At 41.3% G+C, this 26,370-nt stretch overlaps 1 protein-coding gene across 2 annotated transcripts in view; it reads left to right on the top strand.

Moving 5' to 3' along the window:
• NEGR1 (neuronal growth regulator 1) overlaps nucleotides 1–26,370 on the top strand; it is a 710,014-nt gene that overhangs the window by 572,434 nt on the left and 111,210 nt on the right. For both annotated transcript variants that reach the window (XM_030207026.1, XM_030207025.1), the window contains exons 5-6: nucleotides 6,560–6,680; nucleotides 13,381–13,532. In XM_030207026.1, the coding sequence (XP_030062886.1) occupies nucleotides 6,560–6,680; nucleotides 13,381–13,532 (273 nt within the window). The remainder of the gene's footprint in view (nucleotides 1–6,559; nucleotides 6,681–13,380; nucleotides 13,533–26,370) is intronic.

Here is a 26,370-nt window from a genome sequence, read left to right as displayed (position 1 = left end):
AGGAGTAGCCTAGTGGTTAGTGCAGTGGACTTTGATCCTGGGGAATTGAGTTCAATTCCCACTGCAGCTCCTTGTGACTCTGGGCAAGTCACTTAACCCTCCATTGCCCCTGGTACAAAATAAGTACCTGAATATATGTAAACTGCCTTGAGTGTAGTTGCAAAAACCTCAGAAAGGTGGTATATCAAGTCCTATTTCCCTTTCCCTATTGGAGATTCTACATGGAATGTTGCTATTCCACTAGCAACATTCCATGTAGAAGCCTGCCCCTGCAGATCAGCAACGCGGCCAAGTAGGCTTCTGTTTCTGTGAGTCTGACGTACGTGCAGGATGTCAGACTCACAGAAACAGAAGCCTGCACGGCACGGCCGCATTGCTGATCTGCAAGGGCAGGCTTCTACATTGAATGCTGCTAGTGGAGGAGTAGCCTAGTGGTTAGTGCAGTGGGCTTTGATCCTGGGGAATTGAGTACAATTCCCACTGCAGCTCCTTGTGACTATGGGCAAGTGACTTAATCCTCCATTGCCCCTGGTACAAAATAAGTACCTGAATATATGTAAACCACTTTGAATGTAGTTGCAAAAACCAAAAGGCAGTATATCAAGTCCCATTCCCCATTTATATTGCAGCTTAGTAGAAGTGCCCCAATGTGTAGTAACAGTGTTAGCATGCAGTAACATGGTAGCAAGCTTTTGTAAATCCAGTCCATAGTTTTGTGTTTTGTCTTGGTAAAAGGGCCCCATAAGTTCCTATTTTTGCTAGTATTCTATAACAGAACTTTGGCACCCCGATGCCATTATAGAATTTGCTCTCAGCACCTAAATTTGATGTCAAGTTATAGAATTGCTCTTTAATTGTTATTATTTCGTACAATCTGATTAGCTTGACACAGCGGCATACCTACATTAGTTGCTTCCCAGATGGAGCAACCTCCTCCTCTGAGCAAGGGGGTATGCAGAGCAAGCGTGCAGCCATTGGCTCTTCCGGCCCCCTGCCCTCTCTGACGTCAACTTGCTGTTCCAGGGCAGGAGACTGGCAGAGCTGACAGCCATGTAACTGCTCTGCATACTCCCTTGCTGCTTCCACCTTGGGCAGAGTGCCCCCACCGCGCTGCCCTTGGTACACTAGAGGCTTGACAAGTATGACAAGAATAAACTTGAAAATAAGAGGAAAAAAAGCACAGTTGGGCCTTCAGGGTTGAGATAAACAGAGTCCTTTTATTCTGAGAGAGACCCAACACGGGCTGTGTTTTGGCGCAATAAAGTCTGCCTCAGGGGTCTCTTAACAAAACAATAAAAACAGACATATCTTTAAATATAATATAATTAAATAATAAAAATGAACACATACAGACAATACATGATATGGTGAAGAAAACAAACATACTTTGAAACAGTGAAATTACATGCAAATATATGTGAAAATCTGTTTGTGTGTATAAAATAAGTATCCAAAAACTACTGATGTAAGACCATCCAGTTTTGTATAGATTGACATAAAATATTGTGAAGGAAACCAACGTGAATCTGACTGTGCAATGAAGTGAAAGAAGTAATAATGTGTTTGTCTTACTTAATATCTGAGTGCTCACAATAAAAGAAGACCCTGCTGTATGTATCATTATATAATTAGATGGAAGTGTCTCATACAGTCACTAAAGCACCATAGCAGTGTGCTGTATCAAAGCAAACGCTTATGTGATGTTTTTTAATCATAGACAACCTCCAACCTCCGATAGTGCAAATAATTGCTTAATAAGTGCCCTTAAAGTCTTAGTACTTCCTAATATTAATGTCCAAGTGAAAAAAAATCTTTTTGTTGTTTTTTAAGCACTATCGGTGTACATAAAGCTTAAAAATATATAGGCAGGAAAACACACTTATCTTGATATTAAAGATTCTGAAATCTTGTTGTGGTTTAAACATCCTGCATTTTCAATTCTCTTTAATCATCACTCTGTTCTAGTCCCGGTATATGCCCAGTCCCGACAGGAGCCTGTTTCGCACTTCAATGCTTTGTCAAGGGACACCTTTACATATACCTGTTGAAACATACAAAATGTTTAAGTACTTGTTATTCCTGAAATCTTAATAAATGAAATACTTGGCGTCTGGACTCACTTCAATAGCAACCGGCAACGGCAGAGAACCAACAAACATGGCGCCGGCATGATTTTAAAGTCTATGAGGACCGCCCACTGCTGGTATCGTCATGAACAGCTGTACCCAATCACAGAAAGCAATTCCACTGAAGGTATGTGTTTAAACCATGCGGTTCTAGCGTATCAAGAAAATAAATCCATTGTGTTTCCTTTTGCAGAAGTAATCTGTCAATGTTTCCTCCACGGGCATTAGGTACAATGCAATCGATGACCATGCATCGTAGGGATTCACTGGAATGATGTTTATCCTGGCAATGTTGTACAAGTGGAGCCCCGGTACTATGGCCCACTATCCTAGACCTCTGTTCCACCATCCTGGCATTCAGAGATCTAGTCGATTTTCCGATATACACTTTCTGGCAAGGACAGAAGATGTAATTATATGACATAAGGTGTCCGACATGTAGTATGGTGTTTAAGAAGATAAATCTGGCCATTATATCGAAGAGTAATGGTTTCTATTGTCAGAACACAGGTTTTACAGCCCGTCTTGTTGCATTTAAAATGGCCACCTATCAACCTGCTTGCAGTTGCTTCCATGTGTGTAAAATCAGCCAGGCTAAGAATTTCACTTAGATTACGTGCCCGAGAAAAAGCTGTACGTATATGATGTTCGGCAAAAACTGGGTGAACTCTTATTATGTCCCAGTGTCTTCTAATTATCTTCGCAGCCCACTCACTGCCCGGGACATACCGTATAATGAAGGTCATAATTTGATCATCAGAAGTTTCTTGTTTATTGCTCTGTAAGAGGAGCTCTCTGTTGTTATATTTTGCCCTGGTGTAGGCTTTTCGGAGAACCCGCTTGGGATAATTTTGATATAACATTTTAACCCCAAAGGAATGCGCTTGTTGCTGAAAATCATTGTCATCAGTGCAAATTCTTCTGAAACGAAGAAACTGGGAAAAAGGGAGACTGTCACGCAACGATTTTGGATGGCAACTGCCATATTCCAAAATCGTGTTTCTATCAGTGGATTTGGTATAAACTTGTACAACATTGCTAGGATAAACATCATTCCAGTGAATCCCTACGATGCATGGTCATCGATTGCATTGTACCTAATGCCCGTGGAGGAAACATTGATAGATTACTTCTGCAAAAGGAAACACAATGGATTTATTTTCTTGATACGCTAGAACCGCATGGTTTAAACACATACCTTCAGTGGAATTGCTTTCTGTGATTGGGTACAGCTGTTCATGACGATACCAGCAGTGGGCGGTCCTCATAGACTTTAAAATCATGCCGGCGCCATGTTTGTTGGTTCTCTGCCGTTGCCGGTTGCTATTGAAGTGAGTCCAGACGCCAAGTATTTCATTTATTAAGATTTCAGGAATAACAAGTACTTAAACATTTTGTATGTTTCAACAGGTATATGTAAAGGTGTCCCTTGACAAAGCATTGAAGTGCGAAACAGTCTCCTGTCGGGACTGGGCATATACCGGGACTAGAACAGAGCGATGATTAAAAAGAATTGAAAATGCAGGATGTTTAAACCACAACAAGATTTCAGAATCTTTAATATCAAGATAAGTGTGTTTTCCTGCCTATATATTTTTCAAGCTTTATGTACACCGATAGTGCTTAAAAAACAACAAAAAGATTTTTTTCACTTGGACATTAATATTAGGAAGTACTAAGACTTTAAGGGCACTTATTAAGCAATTATTTGCACTATCGGAGGTTGGAGGTTGTCTATGATTAAAAAACATCACATAAGCGTTTGCTTTGATACAGCACACTGCTATGGTGCTTTAGTGACTGTATGAGACACTTCCATCTAATTACATAATGATACATACAACAGGGTGTGCTCCATCCATTTTCTAGTTGTGTATGTTTCAATAAAATTAGGTTGGAGCGGTGCCATATTCCTAATTTTTGATTACACAATAAAAGAAGGGCAGTGATGGAGAAATGTGTACTGTGCAAGATAAAGAGGCAAAATATCTATCTTACCCAAGGTTGCAATGTTCAAAAATGCAAAATAGAAAAATAGATCCCTAGCGGCAATGATGTGTCTCCTACCAGGTAACAAGGAGAAAACAATAAAATAAAAGTATAATAAAAATACATATGTACGGTATAAAGAAACTTGAAACACTGTATAACTAACATAATGAATAATATAAGAATCAAATAGAGCCATATAATAAAACCTATATCGATATCATAATATGAAAACATCTCTAATATGCTGCATCATTAAGCCTCATAAAGCAGCAGGACGATGACAATAAGAAACATAAGGAATGTCAACATAGTGGAAAAATGGGAAGACCATATGTTAAAACATTTTTGGACTGAAAGATAGATCACTATCATAGTGTCCAAATAAACGCATCTGTAATGCAAAAACATCTCTAAATGCTGCACCTCTAAACTAAAAACGGGTAAAATCTTATGAAATTGCAGATCGGTGACGGCAGCCCATGGTAAAATAAAAAGTGAAAAATATAGGGGTCCTTTTACAAAGGCGCGGGTTTTGGGTGCGTGCCGATCCATTTTTTTAGAGTGCCTATAAAAAAGGCCTTTTTAAAATTTTTGTTGAAAATGGACGTGCGGCAAAATGAAAATTGCCGCACACCCATTTTGGGTCTGAGACCTTGGGCGGTAATGACCTATGTGCACCAAATGCCACTTGGAGTGCGTCCGTTACGCGTGCCCGAAAATAAAAAATATTTTTTTCAGACGCGCGGATCGGACACACGCCAAAAAGGAAATTACCGCAAGAGCCACACGATAGTTGAGCAGTAACTCTATTTTGGAGTGTGTTGGAGTACTGGGGAAAAAATCAAGAAAGCATTATTAAAGACTTTTTACCATATTGCTTTGTTTTCTTGGGGGGGTTTTTCAAACTCTTCTGACTGTGAACGGTCTGTTGGTTCTTTTGCCTCTCTTTGATGGTTTTTTTCACATAAAATGCTGATCATTACTCAAATAAATTTTGACTGTAATAAGTTGATTTTTGTCTTAATTTATACAAGTGGTTCCCAAACCTGGTCCTGCAGGCACCCCAGCCAGTCAGGTTTTCAGGATATCCATAATGAATATTTATGAGAGAGATTTGCATAACAAGGAAGCAGTGCATGCAAATCTCTCTCATGAATATTCATTGTAGATATCATGAAAATCTGACTGGCTAGGGTACTTCCAGGACCAGGTTTAGGGACTAGTGATTTATACAGATAGCAGAAGGAGGGTCAGGAATGTTCCAAGTGTGGGGCCTCACATTATACAGATAGTGGTGGTATTCACCGCCTATCCAAAGGAAATAGCAGGTCTGACTTTATGGGAACAAGTCTGTAAATTGGCACCCAATCCAACAAAAAGAGGCAGTATATATCTGTAGATAGGGTAACACAAAAAGCAGAGCAGATCACAGATTATTAAAAAAAAAAGACCCGACATGGTCACGTTTTGCCCGAAGGCTGCGTCAGGGGCAACATTAATATAAGCACAAAAAATTACATGTCTTCTCTATTAGCCAGCTGTACTTGCTCAATATAGAGCATTAAGGAGTTCAGCACACAAGCTGTAGTAACACACCCAGCATGACATCTGTGTGCCAAGATGCTCTTATACAATACTAGTGTAAGTCAGCCTGAGTGTACCTCAGTTTAGACATACTCATTTATGCCATGTGGTGTAAATGGGTTTGTCTACATGTGCAAAGTAAAGCATGTAACTGATAGCATTCTATAAATTATGCCCGTTGCATGGAGACACGCCCCTGGCCCGCCCATGCTCTATCCACAGTTACTATAGTATTTAGGTGCTACCTTATAAAATACAATTTATGTGTAACTTCCAGTTATTGGTACCTATGATTCATATATGTGGTATGTACATCTAGGTGCCAATTTGTAGAACTGCCTCCTATATGGATCCGAATAAAGTCAGACTGGTATTTTGAGCAGGCTAACCTAAGGGATTAGACTTAAAATCCCAATAAATATATACAGTTAAATTATTAGTGCTTCTTTAAGTAGTCAACACACCACTAAATACTTACTCTGGAGAAAATACGAGAAAATACAGCATACGATCACCCATTTAGATATGGCAAGATGCATTGTTGTTCACCGCCTTCTCAGTATTTATCTGAGACTGAGGACATGCTGGTGTAGCTTTCTTATGGGCTAGTTATTTTTTGATAGGGCATAATCATTGCATAAACTGATCCAAATTTGACCTTGACGGAGCATATCTGATCTCAAAAATCAGAAAGCAAATTAAACATCGTACATCACACTGTCAAAGGGCTTCATTCTTTGGCATGATTAAAAAACAGTATACCATGTGTGAGAAACAGATTAAGAAGTAAATGTTTAATTGTAGTGGTTTGCCGTAGACATTTTTTAACTTAAAAAGCAAACTTCTTTTCCTTTCAGTTGCTCCGACAATCCTGGAAATGAAACCCGCTGGAGTAGCCCTTGGGCGCACTGGAATAATAAGGTGTGAAATTGCATCAGTTCCTCCACCAAGCTTTGAGTGGTACAAAGGAGAAAAGAAGTGAGTTGTCTGAATATAATTATAATAAATGCAATCATTAGAGTTCTGTTAAATCTAGTATGTGGAAAATCTGCGTTCCCAGACAAACCAAGATCAGGGGCCCATGCACTGAAACTCATGCTAACATTTTTTTTTGCTCATGCATTAAAACTTCAATTTGCATTCTAAAACACCACTTAGAAGACAGTGCCCTAAATGGTGTGTCCCAAGGATTGAGTTGAAAACCCCAGATTTAAGGCAAATGTTAAATTTTTCCCTTACTGAGTGTACAGTAAACTAGGGATCGGCATTCATTTTCAGCTGCTCGGGAAATGTCAATGACATATCCCATGTCGTTGCATGTGGTTATCAAATGAAAATGAGCAGAAATAAAAACACAAACCATCATGTTTTATTGTTTGACTGTAATGTTATGCAGTCTTTCAAAAGAGTGCATACTATTTGCAAAGAGAGTGCCCATTGCGCATATGCAAACAACTGTGCATGTTCTTATAGTACATTCTCTCTCACAGGACAGCACACTCAACAACTTTACTCTTCTGATGAAAAAAGGGCCAAATAAAAACAAATACAATGAACATTCATGGAAACGATATGGGAAACAACACAAAACCAAACTTTTCTGGCTGTGCATCCCCACAGTAAACCGAGGAGGGGGGGGGGGGGGAGAATAAGCTATGCTATTTATCGTGCACCCACTGTTCTCTAATGTGCACATACAATTTCCTCATCTACATGCTAATTGTAGCTCATTCCTGCTAACATCCTGTGATCCCAATAAGCCTGCATGTTACAATCTTAGATGGCAATAAGAAACAATTTAGGAACCTACCAAGGTGCTAGGTGCTTAGGTCTGCCTAAATTTTAGTGCCTGAAAAGTGTGCATGGCCAAGGTGAACATCTAGCACTCATATGCAATATTAGACCTCTAACGTGGCTAGTCAAATTTAGGCAGTTCAATAGCAGGCTTGAGTGTAATCTACCATCATAAAACAACCCTCTCCTTTCCACCTGCCTGATGCACTATTAACTAGCAGAGTTAACAGCCCCCCCCCCCCCCCCCCCGGCTCAATAATGTTTTAAATACAGAATCTTATGATGACGCTAAAGTAACTTCTTATCTGCACATCAGAATGCACCACTCAAATTGCTTTTCTAAGTAGCATTTTGTATCCATGACTCAATTTGCATTCTAAAAACATGACAACAAATGAATGGCATGGCTATGCAAGTGATTTTATGATTAAATAAAAGACCACAATCAATTTATTATGATTAAATAGAATGATTGCCCAAGAAAGGGTTCTGTCATGAAACAGATTGCATTTATGAAAGCTTCATTCACCATAGAAATACTCCAGAATGATAGGGCTCATCCCAGCTGTTTGAAATTTCGGTACCTGGAGATGGCAGAACCTTATTTTCCGCAGTCAGAGACTGAAGGCCAATGGTTGGGGATCATAGTACTTTACTTGTTAGAGCTGAAACATCAGAGGCCTGTGATCACAGTTCAAAATATCACTTACAGAAGATGTTGGTTTGCCCTACTGGCATCTGATGATAAGAGAACATATTACAGTGCTCAGATCAATGGCATGTAAAGATTTGTTCACTGTGTAATGTAGATGGCTAGCGGAAAATTAATTGTTTGATAATATTTGGTAATCACTGAAAAGGCGTGAGCTAAATCCAAATCCCTAAATCATAAATGAAGCAGCGCTGAGGCCATTAATCTTGAGCATATTGTAATTTCCTGTTAATGATAATAAGATAAAGTCAATATTTCATATAATCAAATTGAGAATCATTAAAATGATTAAATGTATTCCATAGCTTTAATGCTTTCAAACATTAAAGCTGAATACAGGTAGCCCGTAGAGCAATCTTTGAGACATATGATTATCCTTTTGCCATTTTCACTTTCAAATACATAATAACATGATAATTATGAGCAGATAAGAGATTTAGGATTTAGTTCATGCCTTTCCACAAGTAGCTCAGGGTGAATTACAGTACATTCAAGTACTGCAGGTATTTCCCTGTCCCCAAAGGGCTTACAATTTAATTCTATACCTGTGGAAATGGAGGGTTAAGTGAGTTACCCAAGGCCATAAGAAGTGTCGGTGGGATTTGAACCCTGACTTCTCTGTTTCTTAGCTCCCCCTGCCCCCCCTGAACAAGACAAAAGAAGAGGGGACAAGCCTCAACACCTCAAAATGCAGCAAAGAAACAGTGATGGATGAAAAGACCAGAGTGCAGCCCTCCACCCCCACCCATACTAACCAATAAACTAGTCTCCACTGGTCTATTTTCCATTGAGGATCCTAATTAATCTAGAATCATCTCTCTTTTGTCTTCACCACTATCTTGAACATATTTCCCAAGTATGCTTAAATTTTGTAGCTATTTTGGTTGCTACTATGCTAAACCATGATTGGAAAAGGAAGTAACCCCTAGATTTTGTCATCTAACTTCATGTATTGTTTAACAGCATAACTTAAGCAAATGTAGATAATTTTTGCATGGTAGAAAAAGTAAGTGAGCAGCCTAAATAGCTGTGCCTAAGTTAGGCGTAGATCGGGTGTATTCTATAATAGTGTGCATAGTTTTTTTAAATACCCACAAAGCGCTCATTCCACACCATGGCCATGCCCCCTTTTTGACTGTGCGCATTAGAATTTATGTGCACTGCATTGTAGAATACGCCTAGAAAGTTGTGCACGTGAATTCTAATTAAAGCCAATTAGTGCTGCTAATTGGTTGTTAAGTACCAATTATTGGTGCTGATTGGCTTGTTAATTAATTAAGTTGTGCGTGCAATTTGGCCATGTGGCCAAATTAGTATGCACAACTTAAGGGGCCATATATAAAATATGAGAGCTAGCACATAATCTCTTTGATGCACAACTGCTAGGGGGTGTGGATATGGGAGGAACAAGGCAGGTCATGGACATGCCCAGCACTTATGCCCTAAGGTTATAGAATACTGTCAGTTACGCACGAACATTTACACCAGTCTTCGACATGAGGCAATGTCAGTACTTGTGACTAAAGTTAGGTGCTAAAACGTAGACTTATGCTAGTATTCTAAACAGCAATCATATACATAATTGTCGACATAGGGCCCCTTTTACAAAGCTACAGTGAAAGTTAGCCCGTGTTGGCATCGGCACGTGTTTTTGGCGCTCTCCAAGGCCCCCTTTTGCCACAGCGGGTAAAAGGCAGGTCTTTCTTTTGTCAGGAAATGGCCATGTGGCAAGTGAAGCACTTGCTGCGCAGACATTTTTTTGGGGGGGTGGGGGGAGCACTTACTGCCACCCATTGAAGTGGTAGTAAGGTCTCCTACACTAACCCAGCGGTAACCGGGCAGCATGCAGCACTGCCTGATTGCCTCCAGGTACGCACCCGATATGACGTGTGCTGAGGGTGGGAATTACCACCAGGCTGCTGTGGTAGCCCGGCGGTACTTCCCTTTTAATCAGTGGCATAGCCAAGGGTGGGCCTGGGTGGGCCCAGGCCCATCCACTTTGAGTTCAGGCCCACCTAGTAGCAGAACACCTATGATGTGGCTGGCAGAGATTTCCAAGCCCCACCAGCTGAAAACTCCCAACAACTTTCTCTCCTGCATACCTTGAAAAAATAGCAAGCAGTGACTGATACATACTACTTGCACTGGCCCCATAGCCTTCCCTCTGACATATTCCCAACTATGCAGAAACAGGAAGTTGCTTCAGAGGGAATGCTGTGGGGCCAACATGAGCAGTGTGTATTAGTTGCTGCTTGCTGCTGGTGAAAATCTTTCATTTAAAAGGTATGCGGGAGAGGGAGGATATTTGAGAGACCATATGGCATGCAGGTGAGAGAAGAAGAGACCAAATCACCTGTGGGATGGGGTGGGGTTCTTCTGCCCACCCATATTGGGCCCAGGCCCACCCAAAATTGGGTGTCTGGCTACGTCCCTGCTTTTATTGAGCAGTAAGCCTGCATTGGGCTTACCGCTGCGTTGTAAAAGGGTTCCATAGAGTTCATGCTTAGCATCTGGCATTTAAGCACCTAACTTTAGGTAACCTTTATAGAATTATCCCTATAAGGATAGATCAGGAGGAATCATTTACAGTTTTCAGCAGCACCATCCGTATAGACCACTGAAAATTGATGAACAGAAGGTTTATATGTTTAGAGGCTACCGCTAATGAGGTGATTCTATAAGAAGCCACCTTAGATTAGGTAGTCAGTATAAGTATAAGCGATGGTGTTCTAGTCAATTTACATGTATATATGAACACACATGCATGTAAATAACAATAATCCAATACGCACTATTCTGTAAGTCTGTGCATATATTCAATAGTATATAGTTTGCAGGTGGGGGTACATATAGGCAGAATTTGGGGGAGCATGGGTGGGGCACACACATGTGTAGGTTATTGAATACTATGAGTCAACCATATATCTCCCAATTCAAGGTGTGAGCATTTACTCCAGTTCTATGGCTGCCACAAGTGTTGTATACCCAGTTAAATCCATAAAACATAGTAGGCGTCTATTTTCCTAGGCTCCATATAGCACCCTCGAGGTCAGTGGTCTTCACTCATTTTTAAGTCAGGACCACTTTGAATCTAAATGAACTGAAAGGGAGCCGCAAAATGAAGTAGTGGGGCTGCAACAATGCTTATAAGCAAGTAAAGGTGACATCCATCCCTTAAAGCCCACATTTAAACTTTTCATTGGGGGTATCCTCAACGAGGCAGGCATTTCCAAATGCTTTCTCCTCTTCTGCTGTGAAATGCCTCGTCCTTCAAACATGCAGCCTTTCCCCCCATCCACTTCCTGCATTATGTCACAAACTTGTGAAGAGAGGCAAAGAGTAGCGAAGAAAAACAGGATGATGGGAGCCACCCCAGATCTCCAGTGGCCACCACCGGCCCCAGGGCCCCAGGGCCTTACATTGAAGAACACTGCTCTAGATACACAAATATAGGTGCCCCTTTACAGAATTTACCCCCCCCCCCCCCCCACACACACACACACACATGTATAAATGCTTTTGGATAATAGTCCACCAGTGCTATATTTGATAATTAGATGTTTTGGAACATTGAAAGTGTAATAACAACTTTTATTCTTTTTGTATCAGATAATGTCTCCACTGCTGCTGAACAACTATTATGAAAATTTTATATAAACTTTTCAAATATTTTATTTATTTATCTGTCTCTTTCCTCTTTTATCTCTTGCTTTGTTTAATTGATGTTCTTGTTCCATATTTATATTACAGGAATACAGCTGAAAATATCAAAGCTCTATGTAGTTGTATGGATCTCCATTAATTTTAAGGAACTAATTTGTGTTTTACTATTTCTCATTTTATTTTAATGCCTACTAGTTCTTTCTCTGAGCTAAATCACAGAGGGTATAATTAAAATCCATATCCATCCATCGACGAGGCCATAAGACTACACGCTACAGCACAGCCAGCCAATCTTGTGTTCTAATCCGTTCCTAGTGTGGTCATCCCTGCCAGCTGTAGCATAGCACCAATGGTTAGTCTGGGAGACACTTCCTTTTAGTGCTTAGAGGTCAGCAAAAATGCCTGAGTAATCTTACCTCATGGCCATTTATTTGGGGGGGGGCTTTTTAGCTGCTACAGTAAAAAGGACCCTGGCGCACTGGAAAAATGGCTCCCGCTGTTACTGCAGGGCCCTTTTTACCACAGCTTGGTGAAAGGATCCCTTAAGCAGCATGCCTAAATGCCAGTGCTTAAGAGGTCCTTTTTCTAAGGTGCGCTGAAAAATGGCCAGCACTAGTATAGGCATTTGTTTTGGACGCATGTAGATCTATTTTTCAGCGCACCTGTAAAAAATGCCTTTTTTTTATTGTGGCTGAAAATGGACATGCGGCAAAAAGAAAATTAGCATGCGTCCATTTTGGGTCTGAGACCTTACTGCCACCCATTGACTTAGCAGTAAGGTCTCATGCGTTAATCAGGCAGTAATGGTCTATGTGCGTACAATGCCTTTTACCACCCGGTTAGCGCCGCGTGCCGGAAAATAAAATTTATTTTCTGGCGTGTGTAGTGGTCGTCCATAAAAAATGAAATTACCACCCGTGCCATGCGGTAGCCGGGCAGTAATTCCAAATTGACGTGTATTGGGCGCTTAGTAAAAGGACCCCTAAATTAGGGGATCAGGAGTAATCTATAAGAGTGCACGTAATTCATGGGAACACCCCTGAAACACCCCCTAAACATGCCGCCCCTCCCCAAAAAAATATGCATCCTAGAATTTACCCTCAGATCTTTATATAATACGATCTGCAACTAAATCCCAATTAAGGCCAATTAACACCTATAATTGGTTATTAGCAGTCAATTATGGGTGCTGATTGGCTAATTAATCAATTAAGTTGTGCATGCAAACTGGCAGTTCGCGCTGATTTGCGCACAACTTTACTCACCATATATAGAATCCGGGAGCTAGTGCATAAATGCGGGTGCCAGGTTAGAGAATGAGGGGGTAAGTAGGCATGTTGTTGAAAAGGTAATTTAAAAATTGTAAGCTGTAAGTCTAAACTGAATAGTTTAGTACAGTTTTTTGTTATGAGTTGTTACACAGTCAAAAATATTAATGTATAAATATAGTGTGAAAGGAGTATGAGTCACATTCTGTTTTTTTGTTTTGTTTTGTTCTTTGTCTTCTAGACTCTTCAATGGAATAAAAGGAATTACTATACAGAACTATAGCACAAAATCAATTCTTACTGTTTCCAATGTAACAGAGGAACATTTTGGGAACTATACATGTGTAGCCATTAACAAACTAGGGGCAACTAATGCCAGTCTGCCACTCAACCGTAAGTAACATGAATGCGCTATAGCTTGGCATTTCTTTTCCATAGCACATAAGGGGAAATAATGATCATTATTTTTCTCACTAATATAACCATACTGAAAGGCACAGCATGTCTGAAACAATTTTATGTGAACTACCTCTTGCTGTAAGATTACTGTAGGACTGTGCATTCATTTGAAATACTATTGGAAATGCCAACACTTTCCGTATCATTTTATGTTGTCTTTAACCCAAAACAATAAGAGAAAAAACATTTTTGGATATTTTCTATGTCCTCAGTATTGCACAAATAGTGCACATTATTGCTCAATAATGAGCACTATTTATCAGTGGATGGACTGTTGAAGAATAGTGAGTGCCATTTGGGTGATAGACTCGCTATTAACAGTATTGTTCCCAAAGCAAGAACAGCAAGAACAGGAATTGATGTATCCTACTCAAATTCACCTTCCACTTCCTTGAGGATCATAGAGACTTACACAACAGCCAGCATGACCCATCACATTTCCCTCACTTTAACTAACAGTTTTCTATACATCAATATGGTTTTCTTATGTATTTGTCAAACATATCCTGGTAGGTACTGTGATATGCTGTACTTCCATGGCTGACTGTGGCCTAGGTATCGGGGAGTGTGACACTTCTGGGTGATTTGGGCTTTTGGATAGAGTATTATTTTGTAGAGTTTCCAGGTTGTAGCGGTACCTCTTCTGTGGTAACTGAAGGTACCCCTACCCTGGTAGCACAATCTAGATCTTTCACTGCAACTAGGGACTCATGACTCAGTCGAATATGTCTGGATGTTCTTCTCCTGTCGGATCCATCCTCTATTTTGACCAAGAATTGTTTGGTAATCTCTGCCTTCCTCCCTGGTGTCATCAATTTTGGCCCAGACAGTTTGGCTTTCTTTTGGGACCGGGCTTTCCTTGGCCCTTTTATTGTAATAGTAGGTCTGTTTCTAGACAAAGGATGAATTGTCTGCACTGATTTAATCTTTAGCAGAGCATTCATAGTACGCAGAAGAGTCTGTGTCCATCATCCAAACATGATTTCAGCTAAAGATTCTCCTGATGCCTCGGAGAAATAACTTGGACCTCAGAGGCTTTCTGTAAAATTCCCTGTGCTGTTTGGACAACATTTTCTGGATTGAGGATATCTGGGGGAGGACATTGTATGGTGAATTCTATATATGGCGTGGAAAAAAGTGTTATTCTATAAGCATGCTTAAAGTTAGGCATGGTTTATAGAATAATGCTTATGCCTGGGAATCGTGCCCAACTTTAGGTGTGGTCATTTGCACCAATTGAAATGGATGCGCCTAAATTAGGCACATTTCTCCCTTATTCTATAAAAATGCACATTGTGGTAGGCAGGGCCAATCACAGTTTTAGAAGACCAGGAAAGAAAAGGTTAGTAGGGAAGACGAGTACTGTAGTTTTCCCTATTCTTCCATAAAGAAGGAAAAAGGGAGACAACTAACTATCCTTACCAGAGCAAGTAGGCTGGCAGGTTCCTGGAAAACCCAGTTGCTGAAACAGACAGAGGTCCTGGGAGGAGTAACGGGTGGGAAGCAAAGGCCAGGAAGCTGGCCAGGCACACGGCTTGGGGAACACAGAGGAAGATTATGGGAATTGTAGCTCTCCACATGTGAGCAGAGGATTCCTTGACTGCCCAGCAGGCAGTGTGAGAGTAGCAGACAGGCAGCCTGGGAGCTGTAGGACCAGGAGCTGTTCACTGCAGGGTAAGCAATCAGTTACTAGCTACCTTCTATTGGGGGAGGAGTGTGTATCTCTCTGGCTACAGCAGGCAAGTAGCATATTAACAGGCTCTGCATGCACAGAAAGAGAGGGTCTAGGAGATGTGAAGCAAACCTCAGTTGCAGGGAGAGAAACTAGCTCTGGAGACACAGTTGCTGCCCTAGCGAGGCAGGCAAGGACTGGGGGAATTAGACTGTTCTTTTAGAACTGCTCTGTCTGCAGGAAGGGAGAAGGACTTTGTGTAGGGTTACCATATTTGCTCTCCCCAAAAAGAGGACACATGGCCCGCCCCCATCCTACCCCTGCCACGCCGCAGCCACACCCCCTGTCACATACCTCCCCCCCTGAGTGGCTCCTATCCTCCCTTCCCCTTACTGTACTGCCCTGGTGGTCTAGTGATCTTTTCGGGGCAGGAAAGAGACTGTCTTGCTCCCTCCCGTTTCAGCACTGATTCAAAATATCCGCCGAGAGTGACCTTGTAAGACTTTTGCAGAAGTCTTGCGATGCCGCTTCAACTCTCGGTGGCCATTTTGAATCAACGCTGGGACCAAAGTCAGCAAACAACAGTCTGCAGGCCCTTCGGGCAGGAAAGAGGGGGCTCTTTCCTGCCCCAAAGAGGTCATTAGTCCACCAGAGCAGTACAGTAAGGGAAGGGGAGGATAGGACACCACTACGCCTACCTGTCTGCCCGCCAGCCTCCTCGTTTGTTCACAAATCTGGATAAACGGGCAGGATGGCAAAACCCACCCGGTTGCCCAGCCATATCCTCAAAAAGAGGACATGTCCAGGTAAAACCGGATATATGGTAACCCTAAGTTGGTGTGAAGCTATCCCAGAGAGGCTGCTCAGAAGCACAGGATAAAGACAGTGGGAAAGATATGGTACAGCTGGTAAAGGGTTGGAAGGGAAATGGTTTAGTGCTGCTCTGCTTGAACAGTGGAAGAAGTGCTTAAGGTGAAGCTAACTTTGGGAAGGTGCACAGGGGGCACAGAGAGGGTGAAGGAAGCTGGAAAGGGATAGCAGCTACCTTGTAGGAGTTTGCTATTAGGCTGGGTAAAAAGGAAGCCATAGGAATGTGGACGTTAGTGTTTTTTTACTTAGTAAGGTTTGTTTGTTTTTTGGATTGCTGCGAACCTAGGGGAATGAATGCTGGGGAGGTACATGGAACCTGTGGATAAATTTCTATGGTTAGCTTGCTCATTGTTGGAGAAATAAAAGTAAAATCTTATGAATTGTAGTTAGCCTCCTGAAAGGAAAGGGGGAAGTTTGCAGACTCTAATTATCCTCCAGAAGGAAAAGGAGGCAGTTTGGAGCATACATTAAATGGAATAGCTCACAGCATGTATGAAGCATGGAGTGTGGTTCTTTGTTACAGGGGAGAGAGTCCTTAGTAGGCTTGATGACTTAGGCTAAAGAGGGTGTGGGGAGAGGGCCTCTTACTTGGGGGAAGAGTGCCGGGTAAATAGAGCACTCTGTTTTGGGGCCATACTATTTCCAAATTGTGCTAGTTCCCAGAAGCAAACTCTGCTCAGGCGGGTGACTGAGCCTGGGCGGGCCGAAGAAAAGATGTTCATGCGAGCTTGTGGCGGGAACTCTGGGGATTGATTGCAGTTGTGCCTGCATCCCCCTGACAATGTAAATGCTGGGAATGCCCCTGTTCCGCTATGACCCTCCTATTTCCGCATTCCCTTTTTTACTCAAGCGTAAAATTTAGGTGTAGATTTTTGCAAAAAGCAGGCCCCTAGACTATGTTGGCTAGTATTACATTGCCTCACAAGATCAGTGCTAACATCATAGTAACTCAACACCGTTATGAAGGTGCTGTTTCTATGAGGTACCCGCTAACAACGCCAAATCTCTTGAATAAATCATTGGTATCTATGGTTTGTTTATGTATGACCATTGTCTGATCATTGTACATATCAGATGTTGTGATCCCCAAGGCAGGCATCTTTTGCTAAAACACAGATCTGTGTCGGGTTGTTTGGCTGGGCCACTGAATTCATTTTTTTTACATCTTTTGGTGGACATTGTTATTGCTGTTATCAAGATCCTGTATGATCATCTATTCTAATAAAGAGTGGTTTATGTTTTACCTCTGATCCCTCTTTTCTGTGGAAATCCATTGGTCCATCCCTACTCTGAAGGATTTGCTGTGACTTTCAGCATAGGGTTCTGTTCTCCTATTTTTTGCCTTTGGAATTCTTCCAACACATGTCCCGTAAATTCTACAGACTTGCAATTGAAGCACAGCTTCTGTTGGTTTAAATGAATACATATTTGTCTGCATCTGACTAAAATGGCTTAGAGGTTACAATTATGGACCTTGCTCGATGGTATCTCCATAACTATTAACCAGCAGGTATCCACTGCTTTCAGGCCAGACAGTGCATCATGAAAGCGCCTTTGAAATTCTTTCAGTGCCATAGATATTCAAAAATGAAGTCTGTACCACCTCTATTTCCCAAATGGAGTCTTGACTGTAGTCAGTTTGCTGTTCTGCTTATCTAGGATCACATGCTAGCGCCCACTTGTAACATCAAGACAGGAAAAAACCTGGTGTAAATCTAGGAAAATATCCTCCAGGGTAGACATGGCGAAATGATTTTGATGGAGAGCATGGTTGAGTGCTTTCAGGTCTATACGTATTCTGATCTTCTCAATAGGTTTTCTGACCACCAGCAGTGCTGATATCCATTCAGACGGCTCCTACATCTTAACCCTAGAACGCATGACGTTAAAAATATACATATTAACGTCATGGGGGCCTAATGTAGAAAAACACACTTAAATAACTTTCACAAGTTTATTTCAAAATTGCTCAATAAAATATGAATAGTGGACAACATTTTAATTATAATTTTTCACAGAAAACACCAAAAAATCTTTTTTTTTCCCAAATTTCACGCAAAGACATGAAAACACACAAAAATGCATAGAAATCTATAGCAAACTAGCTGCAGCTACATTTTTATTCTAACTTTCTTTTCTATTATATTAGTCTTCCAAACAATTCTGACATGTTATTTTTTCAGAAGAGTGTTCTTTGCAAACAGTTTCCTTACAAGTGGAACAATATCGCTCAGTTTTCCTCTCTATGTTTCTTGGACACATGAAACAACGCTTTCGTTTTCTTTCTCCTGGCTCTGGAGTAATCTGAAACTGTACGCCACACCATTTCATTGCTTCTTTAGTTTTCTTTGGCAAGCATTTCAAGTCGCTTCGCTCTATCATGTGAGGTATTACAAGTTCATGACAAAGGTCCTTCAAGAATAAGCGTCTCCTGTCCTTCCTCTGTGCATGAAATTCAGGATGAGTTTCTGTATAAATAATGAATGAATTTAGGGCTGCTACATCAAGCATATTTGAAAATAGTACTACAGGCCATCGTTTTGTTTGCCTCTTACACAAATATTCTCCCACCATCTCATCCATTTTATCTACACCTCCTTTTGTTGCATTGTAATGCAGGATGATTTCTGGTTTCAATTTTTGGTTATTGCTGTCAACACTGCAATCGTGATGCATGGTACTGAGTAAAATTACAGATTTCTCCTTCTTTGCCTTGTAAGATACCAAAGTCGCTTTGTTATTGAATCCAAAGACACTCTCATAAAGTGCTCGCTGACGATTGTGTTTGAGTGCTGCTGGAATTTCTCGTCTGTTTTGCTTTATAGTACCAACAAGTGTAATAGCTTTTGCAAGCAGAAAATTGCCTAGTTCAACATTGGTGAAATAATTGTCCATGGTGATGTTTCTACCTGAATTGAATATTGGAACAGCAAGAGTTTTGACTATTTCAGACCCCAGATCCTTCTGTACTGGTGCACCAACCTCTTTGCCACAGTAGATTACGCCATTTATGCCATAATAATTTGCAGAATCACACATCCAGAAGATTTTTATACCGTACTTGGCTGGCTTGCTGGGCATGTATTGTATGAATTTGCAGCGTCCTCTGAACGGTACAAGTTGCTCATCTACAGTAACATTAGTACTAGGATTGTAAAGTTTTGTGCAATTTTTGATAAATATGTTCCAGATATAACTGATAGGGGCTAATTTGTCTGTTTCAAACCTCGCTGCACGAGTTCGCTTATCATCAAAGCGAATGATCCTTCTAATTTCCTCATATCTGCCCACTGACATTGTCGCCTTATAGTGTGGATCAGAAAGTGGGTCCAGAAATAATTCTCGTATTGGGACATCATACGATTTTTGACTCCCTGCCAGCAGGAAAAGTCCAATATATGCATAAAGTTCCTCTTTTGAGATATTTTTCCAGGACTTATTTTTTGCTGAAGCGATACGTCTTCCTTCTAGGTTTGAACATAATAGGACCTCTTCTGCAATATTGTCAGAAAAATAAGTACAGAATACATCTTTAGGGGTAAAGTAACTGGGACTTCCCACAGCTCCTTGAGCCTGTCTCACAATATTGTGTATTGGAGTACGTCCGACTAATGTAGGATTACTGTCCCAAAAAACATTCGTTTTGGATGTTCTACTTAACACTTCTTGAGGATCCACTAGATTCACTTCTTCATCATCAGATAATAGCAAAAATGTCCTATTGTGGATTAAAAACTGGTTGAAGGATAGGAAACAGAGAGTGGGGTTAAATGGGCAGTATTCACAATGGAGAAGGGTAGTTAGTGGGGTTCCTCAGGGGTCTGTGCTAGGACCGCTGCTTTTTAATATATTTATAAATGATTTAGAGATGGGAGTAACTAGCGAGGTAATTAAATTTGCTGATGACACAAAGTTATTCAAAGTCGTTAAATCGCGACAGGATTGTGAAAAATTACAAGAGGACCTTACGAGACTGGGAGACTGGGCGGCTAAATGGCAGATGATGTTTAATGTGAGCAAGTGCAAGGTGATGCATGTGGGAAAAAAGAACCCGAATTATAGCTACGTCATGCAAGGTTCCACGTTAGGAGTTATGGACCAAGAAAGGGATCTGGGTGTCGTCGTCGATAACACACTGAAACCTTCTGCTCAGTGTGCTGCTGCGGCTAAGAAAGCGAATAGAATGTTGGGTATTATCAGGAAAGGTATGGAAAACAGGTGTGAGGATGTTATAATGCCGTTGTATCGCTCCATGGTGCGACCGCACCTTGAGTATTGTGTTCAATTCTGGTCGCCGCATCTCAAGAAAGATATAGTAGAATTGGAAAAGGTGCAGCGAAGGGCGACTAAAATGATAGCGGGGATGGGACGACTTCCCTATGAAGAAAGACTAAGGAGGCTAGGGCTATACAGCTTGGAAAAGAGACGGCTGAGGGGAGACATGATAGAGGTATATAAAATAATGAGTGGAGTGGAACAGGTGGATGTGAAGCGTCTGTTCACGCTTTCCAAAAATACTAGGACTAGGGGGCATGCGATGAAACTACAGTGTAGTAAATTTAAAACAAATCGGAGAAAAGTTTTCTTCACCCAACGTGTAATTAAACTCTGGAATTCGTTGCCGGAGAAAGTGGTGAAGGCGGTTAGCTTAGCAGAGTTTAAAAAGGGGTTGGACGGTTTCCTAAAGGACAAGTCCATAAACCGCTACTAAACGGACTTGGAAAACTCCAAAATTCCAGGAATAACATGTATAGAATGTTTGTACGTTTGGGAAGCTTGCCAGGTGCCCTTGGCCTGGATTGGCCGCTGTCGTGGACAGGATGCTGGGCTCGATGGACCTTTGGTCTTTTCCCAGTATGGCATTACTTATGTACTTATGTACTTATGGTCCAGGTATAGAATATTTGCATCATCCGGTATCAGAAAGCCTAACATGTAGGCGCCTGCACTTACCCCAACCATAGAGCTGGGGTAAGTGCAGGTGCCTAAATAATAACCTAAGAGTAACCATACTAGCCCAATATCCTGTTTTTCAAACAGTGTCCAAGCCAGGTCACAATACCTGGCAGAAACCCAAATTGTGGCAGCACTCCATACTATAAATCCCAGGGCAAGCAGTTGCTTCCCATGTTTGCATCAATAGCAGACTATCGACTTTTCCTCCAGGAATTTGTCCAAATCTTTTTTAAACCCAGATATGTTAACCACTGTTACCACATTCTCCAGCAAAGAGTTCCAGAGCTTAACTATTCGTTGAGTGAAAACATATTTCCTCCTATTTGTTTTAAAAGTATTTCCATGTAACTTCCTCGAGTACACCCTAGACTTTGTACTTTTGGAACAAGTAAAAAATTGATTTACTTCTAATTGTTCTACACCACTCAGGATTTTGTAGACCTCAATCATATCTCCCCTTATCTGTCTCCTTTCCAAGCTGAAGTGCCCTAACCTCTTTAGCCTTTCCTCATATGAGAGAAGTTCCATCCCCTTTATCATTTTGGTTGCTCTTTTTTGAACTTTTTCTAATTCCACTATATAATTTTTGAGATACGGCGAGCAGAACTGAACACAATACTCAAGGTGCGGACGCACCATGGAGTGATACAAAGGCATTATAATATTTTTGGTCTTATTCATCATCCCTTTCCTTATAATTCCTAGCATCCTTTTTGCTTTTTTGACCAATACCGCACACTGAACAGAAGATTTCAGCATATTATCCACAACAACACCTAGATATTTTTCTTGAGTGCTGACTCCCAAGGTGACAGGGATACGCATAGTATTATCTAAGTGAAAGCCCCTCCTATGTTCTACCCATGCTCCACCCATGCGTATGCCCCCCTTGCAAATACATGCTATGCAAGGTAAATGTATATTTACAGAATAGTGCTTAGATGGCATATAAGTGCATATATGCTGCTATTCTGAACATTTATGTGCATAATTTACACGTGTAGGCACATATGTGTATCCTAGGCACATCCTACACATGTCAATTTTGAACTACCACCTGGCTACTACATGGCTCGGGTGGTAATTTCATTTTCTACGTGTGCCCACTACGAGCCCTGGAAACGTTCTGGTGCGCAGTACTAACTGAGCAGTAATCATCATTGTACATACACTAACAATTACTGCCCAGTTAACGCGTGAAACTTTACCGCTAGGTCAATGGGTGTTGGTAAGGTCTCAGGCCCAAAATGGACGCGCACCAAATTTTTTTGCCGCATATCCATGTTCCGCTAAAAAAAGGCCTTTTTTGCAAGTGCGCTGAAAAATGGGCCAGCGCATGTCCAATACAAGCATCTTCACCAGCGCAGGCAACTTTTCAGCGCACATCAGTAAAAGGACCCCTTCTTAAGGGGCTCTTTTACTAAGGCACGCCTAAAAGTGGCCTACACTGGTGTAGGCACGTGTTTTGGATGCACGCAGGTCAATTTTTCAGTGCGCCTGGAAAAAAGGCATTTTTTGTGGCTGAAAATGGGCGTGCTGCAAAATTAAAACCAGCGCTGAGACCTTACTGCCATCCATTGGCTTAGCGGTAAGGTCTCACGCGCTAACCAGGCAGTAAGCAGCCAGTGCACATAAACTACCGATTACCGCCGAGTAAGCACCACACGATAGAAAATAGAAAATATTTTCTACCGTGTGTTTTGGATGTACGTCAAAAATGGAATCACGACCCGGGGCACGCGGTAGTCAGGTGGTAGATCCAATTTGGCATGTGTTGGATGCGCGTAGGCACCTACAAAAGGGCCGCTTATAGAATTGCCCTTTTAAGACTAGATTCAGTCAATGGTGCCCTAGTTTGGATGTCAAAAAAATGTGCACTGAACGCTATTCTATAAATGTGCTCTGAGTTGTGAACCATATATAGAATAGCGTGTAGCACCACGATCTGCGTCTAACATTTGTGTGCGAGAATTTACATCAACTAAAACGTGATATAAATCCTTGCACATAAATTAGGCACAGAACTCCCAAATTCTATAATACTGCGCACATCTTTGGTAAATGCCCCTGATCTGCCCATGCCCCTCCCCATAGCCACACCCCTTTTCAGTTGCATGTTAAAAGATTTGTGCACGCATCTTTATAGAATAGCGCTTAGTAAGATATATGTGCAAATCCACATTGTTGCCAATTAGCACCAATAATGATTGTTAATACTCAATTGGCTCATCATTTCATTTGTGCTAAAACTGCTAGTGTGATTTAGTACAGGCAGTCAAATTTAGGCACTCATATATGGGAAATTTTTCATTAGAGATCGAGGGACTCTTGAATACCAGCCTCAGTTTTGAAATAATTTTTAGAAACATCTAAGAACTATAATTACACTTAAATAATGAATTTAAAACTGGAATTGCAACACAATTATGGAGTAAGTATCATATGTGATCAGTTATTCTTTCTAACAAGTTCTTTTTTAATCTTTTAATGAAACTTTTGGGTCTTTCATTCAGTAGCAAGTTAACATCCCACATATATTTTGACAAAAGAGTCTGGGGAATGAAATGTCTAATTCACTCCCATGATAAGCTCAACTGAGGTAATGTCAATTGGCTCCGTTCTCTCTCTCTGCTGCATCAGCAGGTAATGGCAGTCAATTTGATAAGTACTGACAAACAGCTTTCCTACTGCCATCAAAATTTACCTCAGTTAAAAGTAGAATAAATGGACCATGTGAATTGCTCCCATTAACCTGCACCTTTCCTTCTCTCTTATGTATTTGGAGATAAAAATGCTTTCCTTTCATACCCCATAGGGAAGAAGGAAATTAGGAATAATGGGGAACTGGTGAAGGGTGTCTTATGGATAAAAATGGTGCTGGGTTGTCCATACTGAGTTGCCCAAGGACTTGGAATCTCTGACCTAGGCTTCTCTATGAATTGGTGCAGGACTGGGGTCTGAGAGCCTCATTGCAGTTCTCCATGAGGAAGAATCTTTTGTTCCTTGGTACAGCTACTACTACTACTACTCAACATTTCTAAAGCGCTACCAGACTTACGCAGCGCTGTACAGTCAAACATGAAGAGAGAGACAGTCCCTGCTCAAAAGAGCTTACAATCTAAAGGACATAACAACAGAGACAATCAAATTAGGACAGCATAGTACATCTGATTACACAATAGTTCATAGGGACAGACTAATAGATCTAAACAGCTAAAGTTATGCGCAAAGGGGGTAATTCTGCAAAGAGCTGCCTAGTTTTACATGACAAGAATGCACATACATGCCAATATTCTAAGTCAATTACACGCATACGTGAATACACATAGATAAGCAATTTCTGGCTAAGCTGTATTCTGTAAGTTTGCACCTACATATGAAAGTGCATATTTTGCAGACAGGTGTTCACATGTCACAGTGGCGTAGCTAGCTTGGTCACTAGCTGGGGCTGAGCACCCTCCTCCTTCCAGGTGCGTCATGTCACCCTGGACCCGCCACCCACTGCCACCTCCCTCCCTCCAAGCAGTAAAGGGGTGCACTGAGAAGTCATGCGGCTATTGGCTCAGCCGGTCTCCAGCCCCAGAACAGGAAGGTGACATCAGGGGGGGCAGGAGACCGGCAGAGCCAACAGTCGCACAACTGCTCAGTGCACCCAGGGCGGACCGCACCCATCGCTCTACCCTTGGTAAGCCACTGCATGGGCGGAGTTTGGAATTAGTACAGGACTGGGGTCTGAGAGCCTCATTTCAGTTCTCCATGAGGAAGAATCTTTTGTTCCTTCGTACAGCTAAGTTTGGACTGCGCCACTTAAGTTACCTTAAACTACAATCTACTTGGAATTCACATAAAATCAAACCCTCTCTATCCACTTACTCTCAACAAGTGGAGGAGTGGCCTAGTGGTTAGGGTGGTGGACTTTGGTCCTGGGGAACTGAGGAACTGAGTTCGAGCTGCATTGAGCCTGCCATGAGTGGGAAAGCGCAGGGTACAAATGTAACAAAAATAAAATAGATACTATTGGAGATTCTACATGGAATGTTGCTACTATTGAGATTCTGTTGCTACTATTGGAGATTCCACATGGAATGTTGTTATTCCACTAGCAACATTCCATGTAGAAGACAGCGCAGGCTTCTGTTTCTGTGAGTCTGACATCCTGCACATACGTGCAGGACGTCAGACTCACAGAAGCAGAAGCCTGCGCGGCCACATTGGTGATCTGCAAGGGCCGACTTCTACATGGAATGTTGCTAGTGGAATAGCAACATTCTATGTAGAATCTCAAATAGTAGCAACAGTGGAGGAGTGGCCTAGTGGTTAGGGTGGTGGACTTTGGTCCTGAGGGACTGAGTTCAATTCCCACTTCAGGGACAGGCAGCTGCTTGTGACTCTGGGCAAGTTACTTAACCCTCCATTGTCCCATGTAAACTGCATTGAGCCTGCCATGAGTGGGAAAGCATGGGGTACAAATGTAACAAAAAAAAAGACAGACTTATAGATATAAGGAGGTTTTTTTAACTCCATAACAATACAGGGTGTTGTGATCTAAAGAAGGAGAAATGCTTTCGTTAGTTGATCAAAAGTGCAGAACAGATTATCAGAGGACCAACAAGTAATTTATATAGATAGATATATTCAGACAAGCCTTTAAATCTGAGAAATAATATGTAAACAGCAGCAGAAAATTCTAATTAGGATATAGATCATACCCTTTCACTTAGTGGCCATGTGCTACACAGTGCATGATCAATGCTAGATGTTACATGGGAATAAAGAGATATTATCAGGTATCTTGTTTTCATGGCCAAAAGTCATTGATTTTGGAAGGTGGTGTTCTATATGATTCAGTATATTATGCAGTTCCATATACCCCGTGTGCTGAGTGCTGATTAATTCATGGAGATGCTAACTGGAGTTTTCATGCAAATTGAATGCAACAAACAGTTGCTTGTGGGAATGATAGTTATACTCTTCAGATGAAAGGAATTTTCCTCAGCCTTCTTATAAGTTATAAACTGAAACTGAATTTACAGGAAACAAAATTTTTCATCTTATCTGATCCTCAACAGAATGTTTTGTGTCTTCTTGCCATAAACATAGATCAGACCTGTTTTCCAACTGAAACCGAACTAAAGCTGTTGTGAGTGTTATTGGATACTAATCTATCTTTTGAAAATTATGTAGGACAACTTACTAAGAAAAATTACTTTACTTTAAAAAGATTAAGAATGATTAGACATGGTTTTGATCCCCTTCAAATTAGACTGATTGTTC

The sequence above is a fragment of the Microcaecilia unicolor genome, chromosome 6, assembly GCF_901765095.1.
Source record: "Microcaecilia unicolor chromosome 6, aMicUni1.1, whole genome shotgun sequence".
NCBI lineage: Eukaryota > Metazoa > Chordata > Amphibia > Gymnophiona > Siphonopidae > Microcaecilia > Microcaecilia unicolor.
The sequence above is the reverse complement of the archived record's forward strand: the minus strand, read 5'-3'. Positions and strand labels throughout refer to the sequence as shown.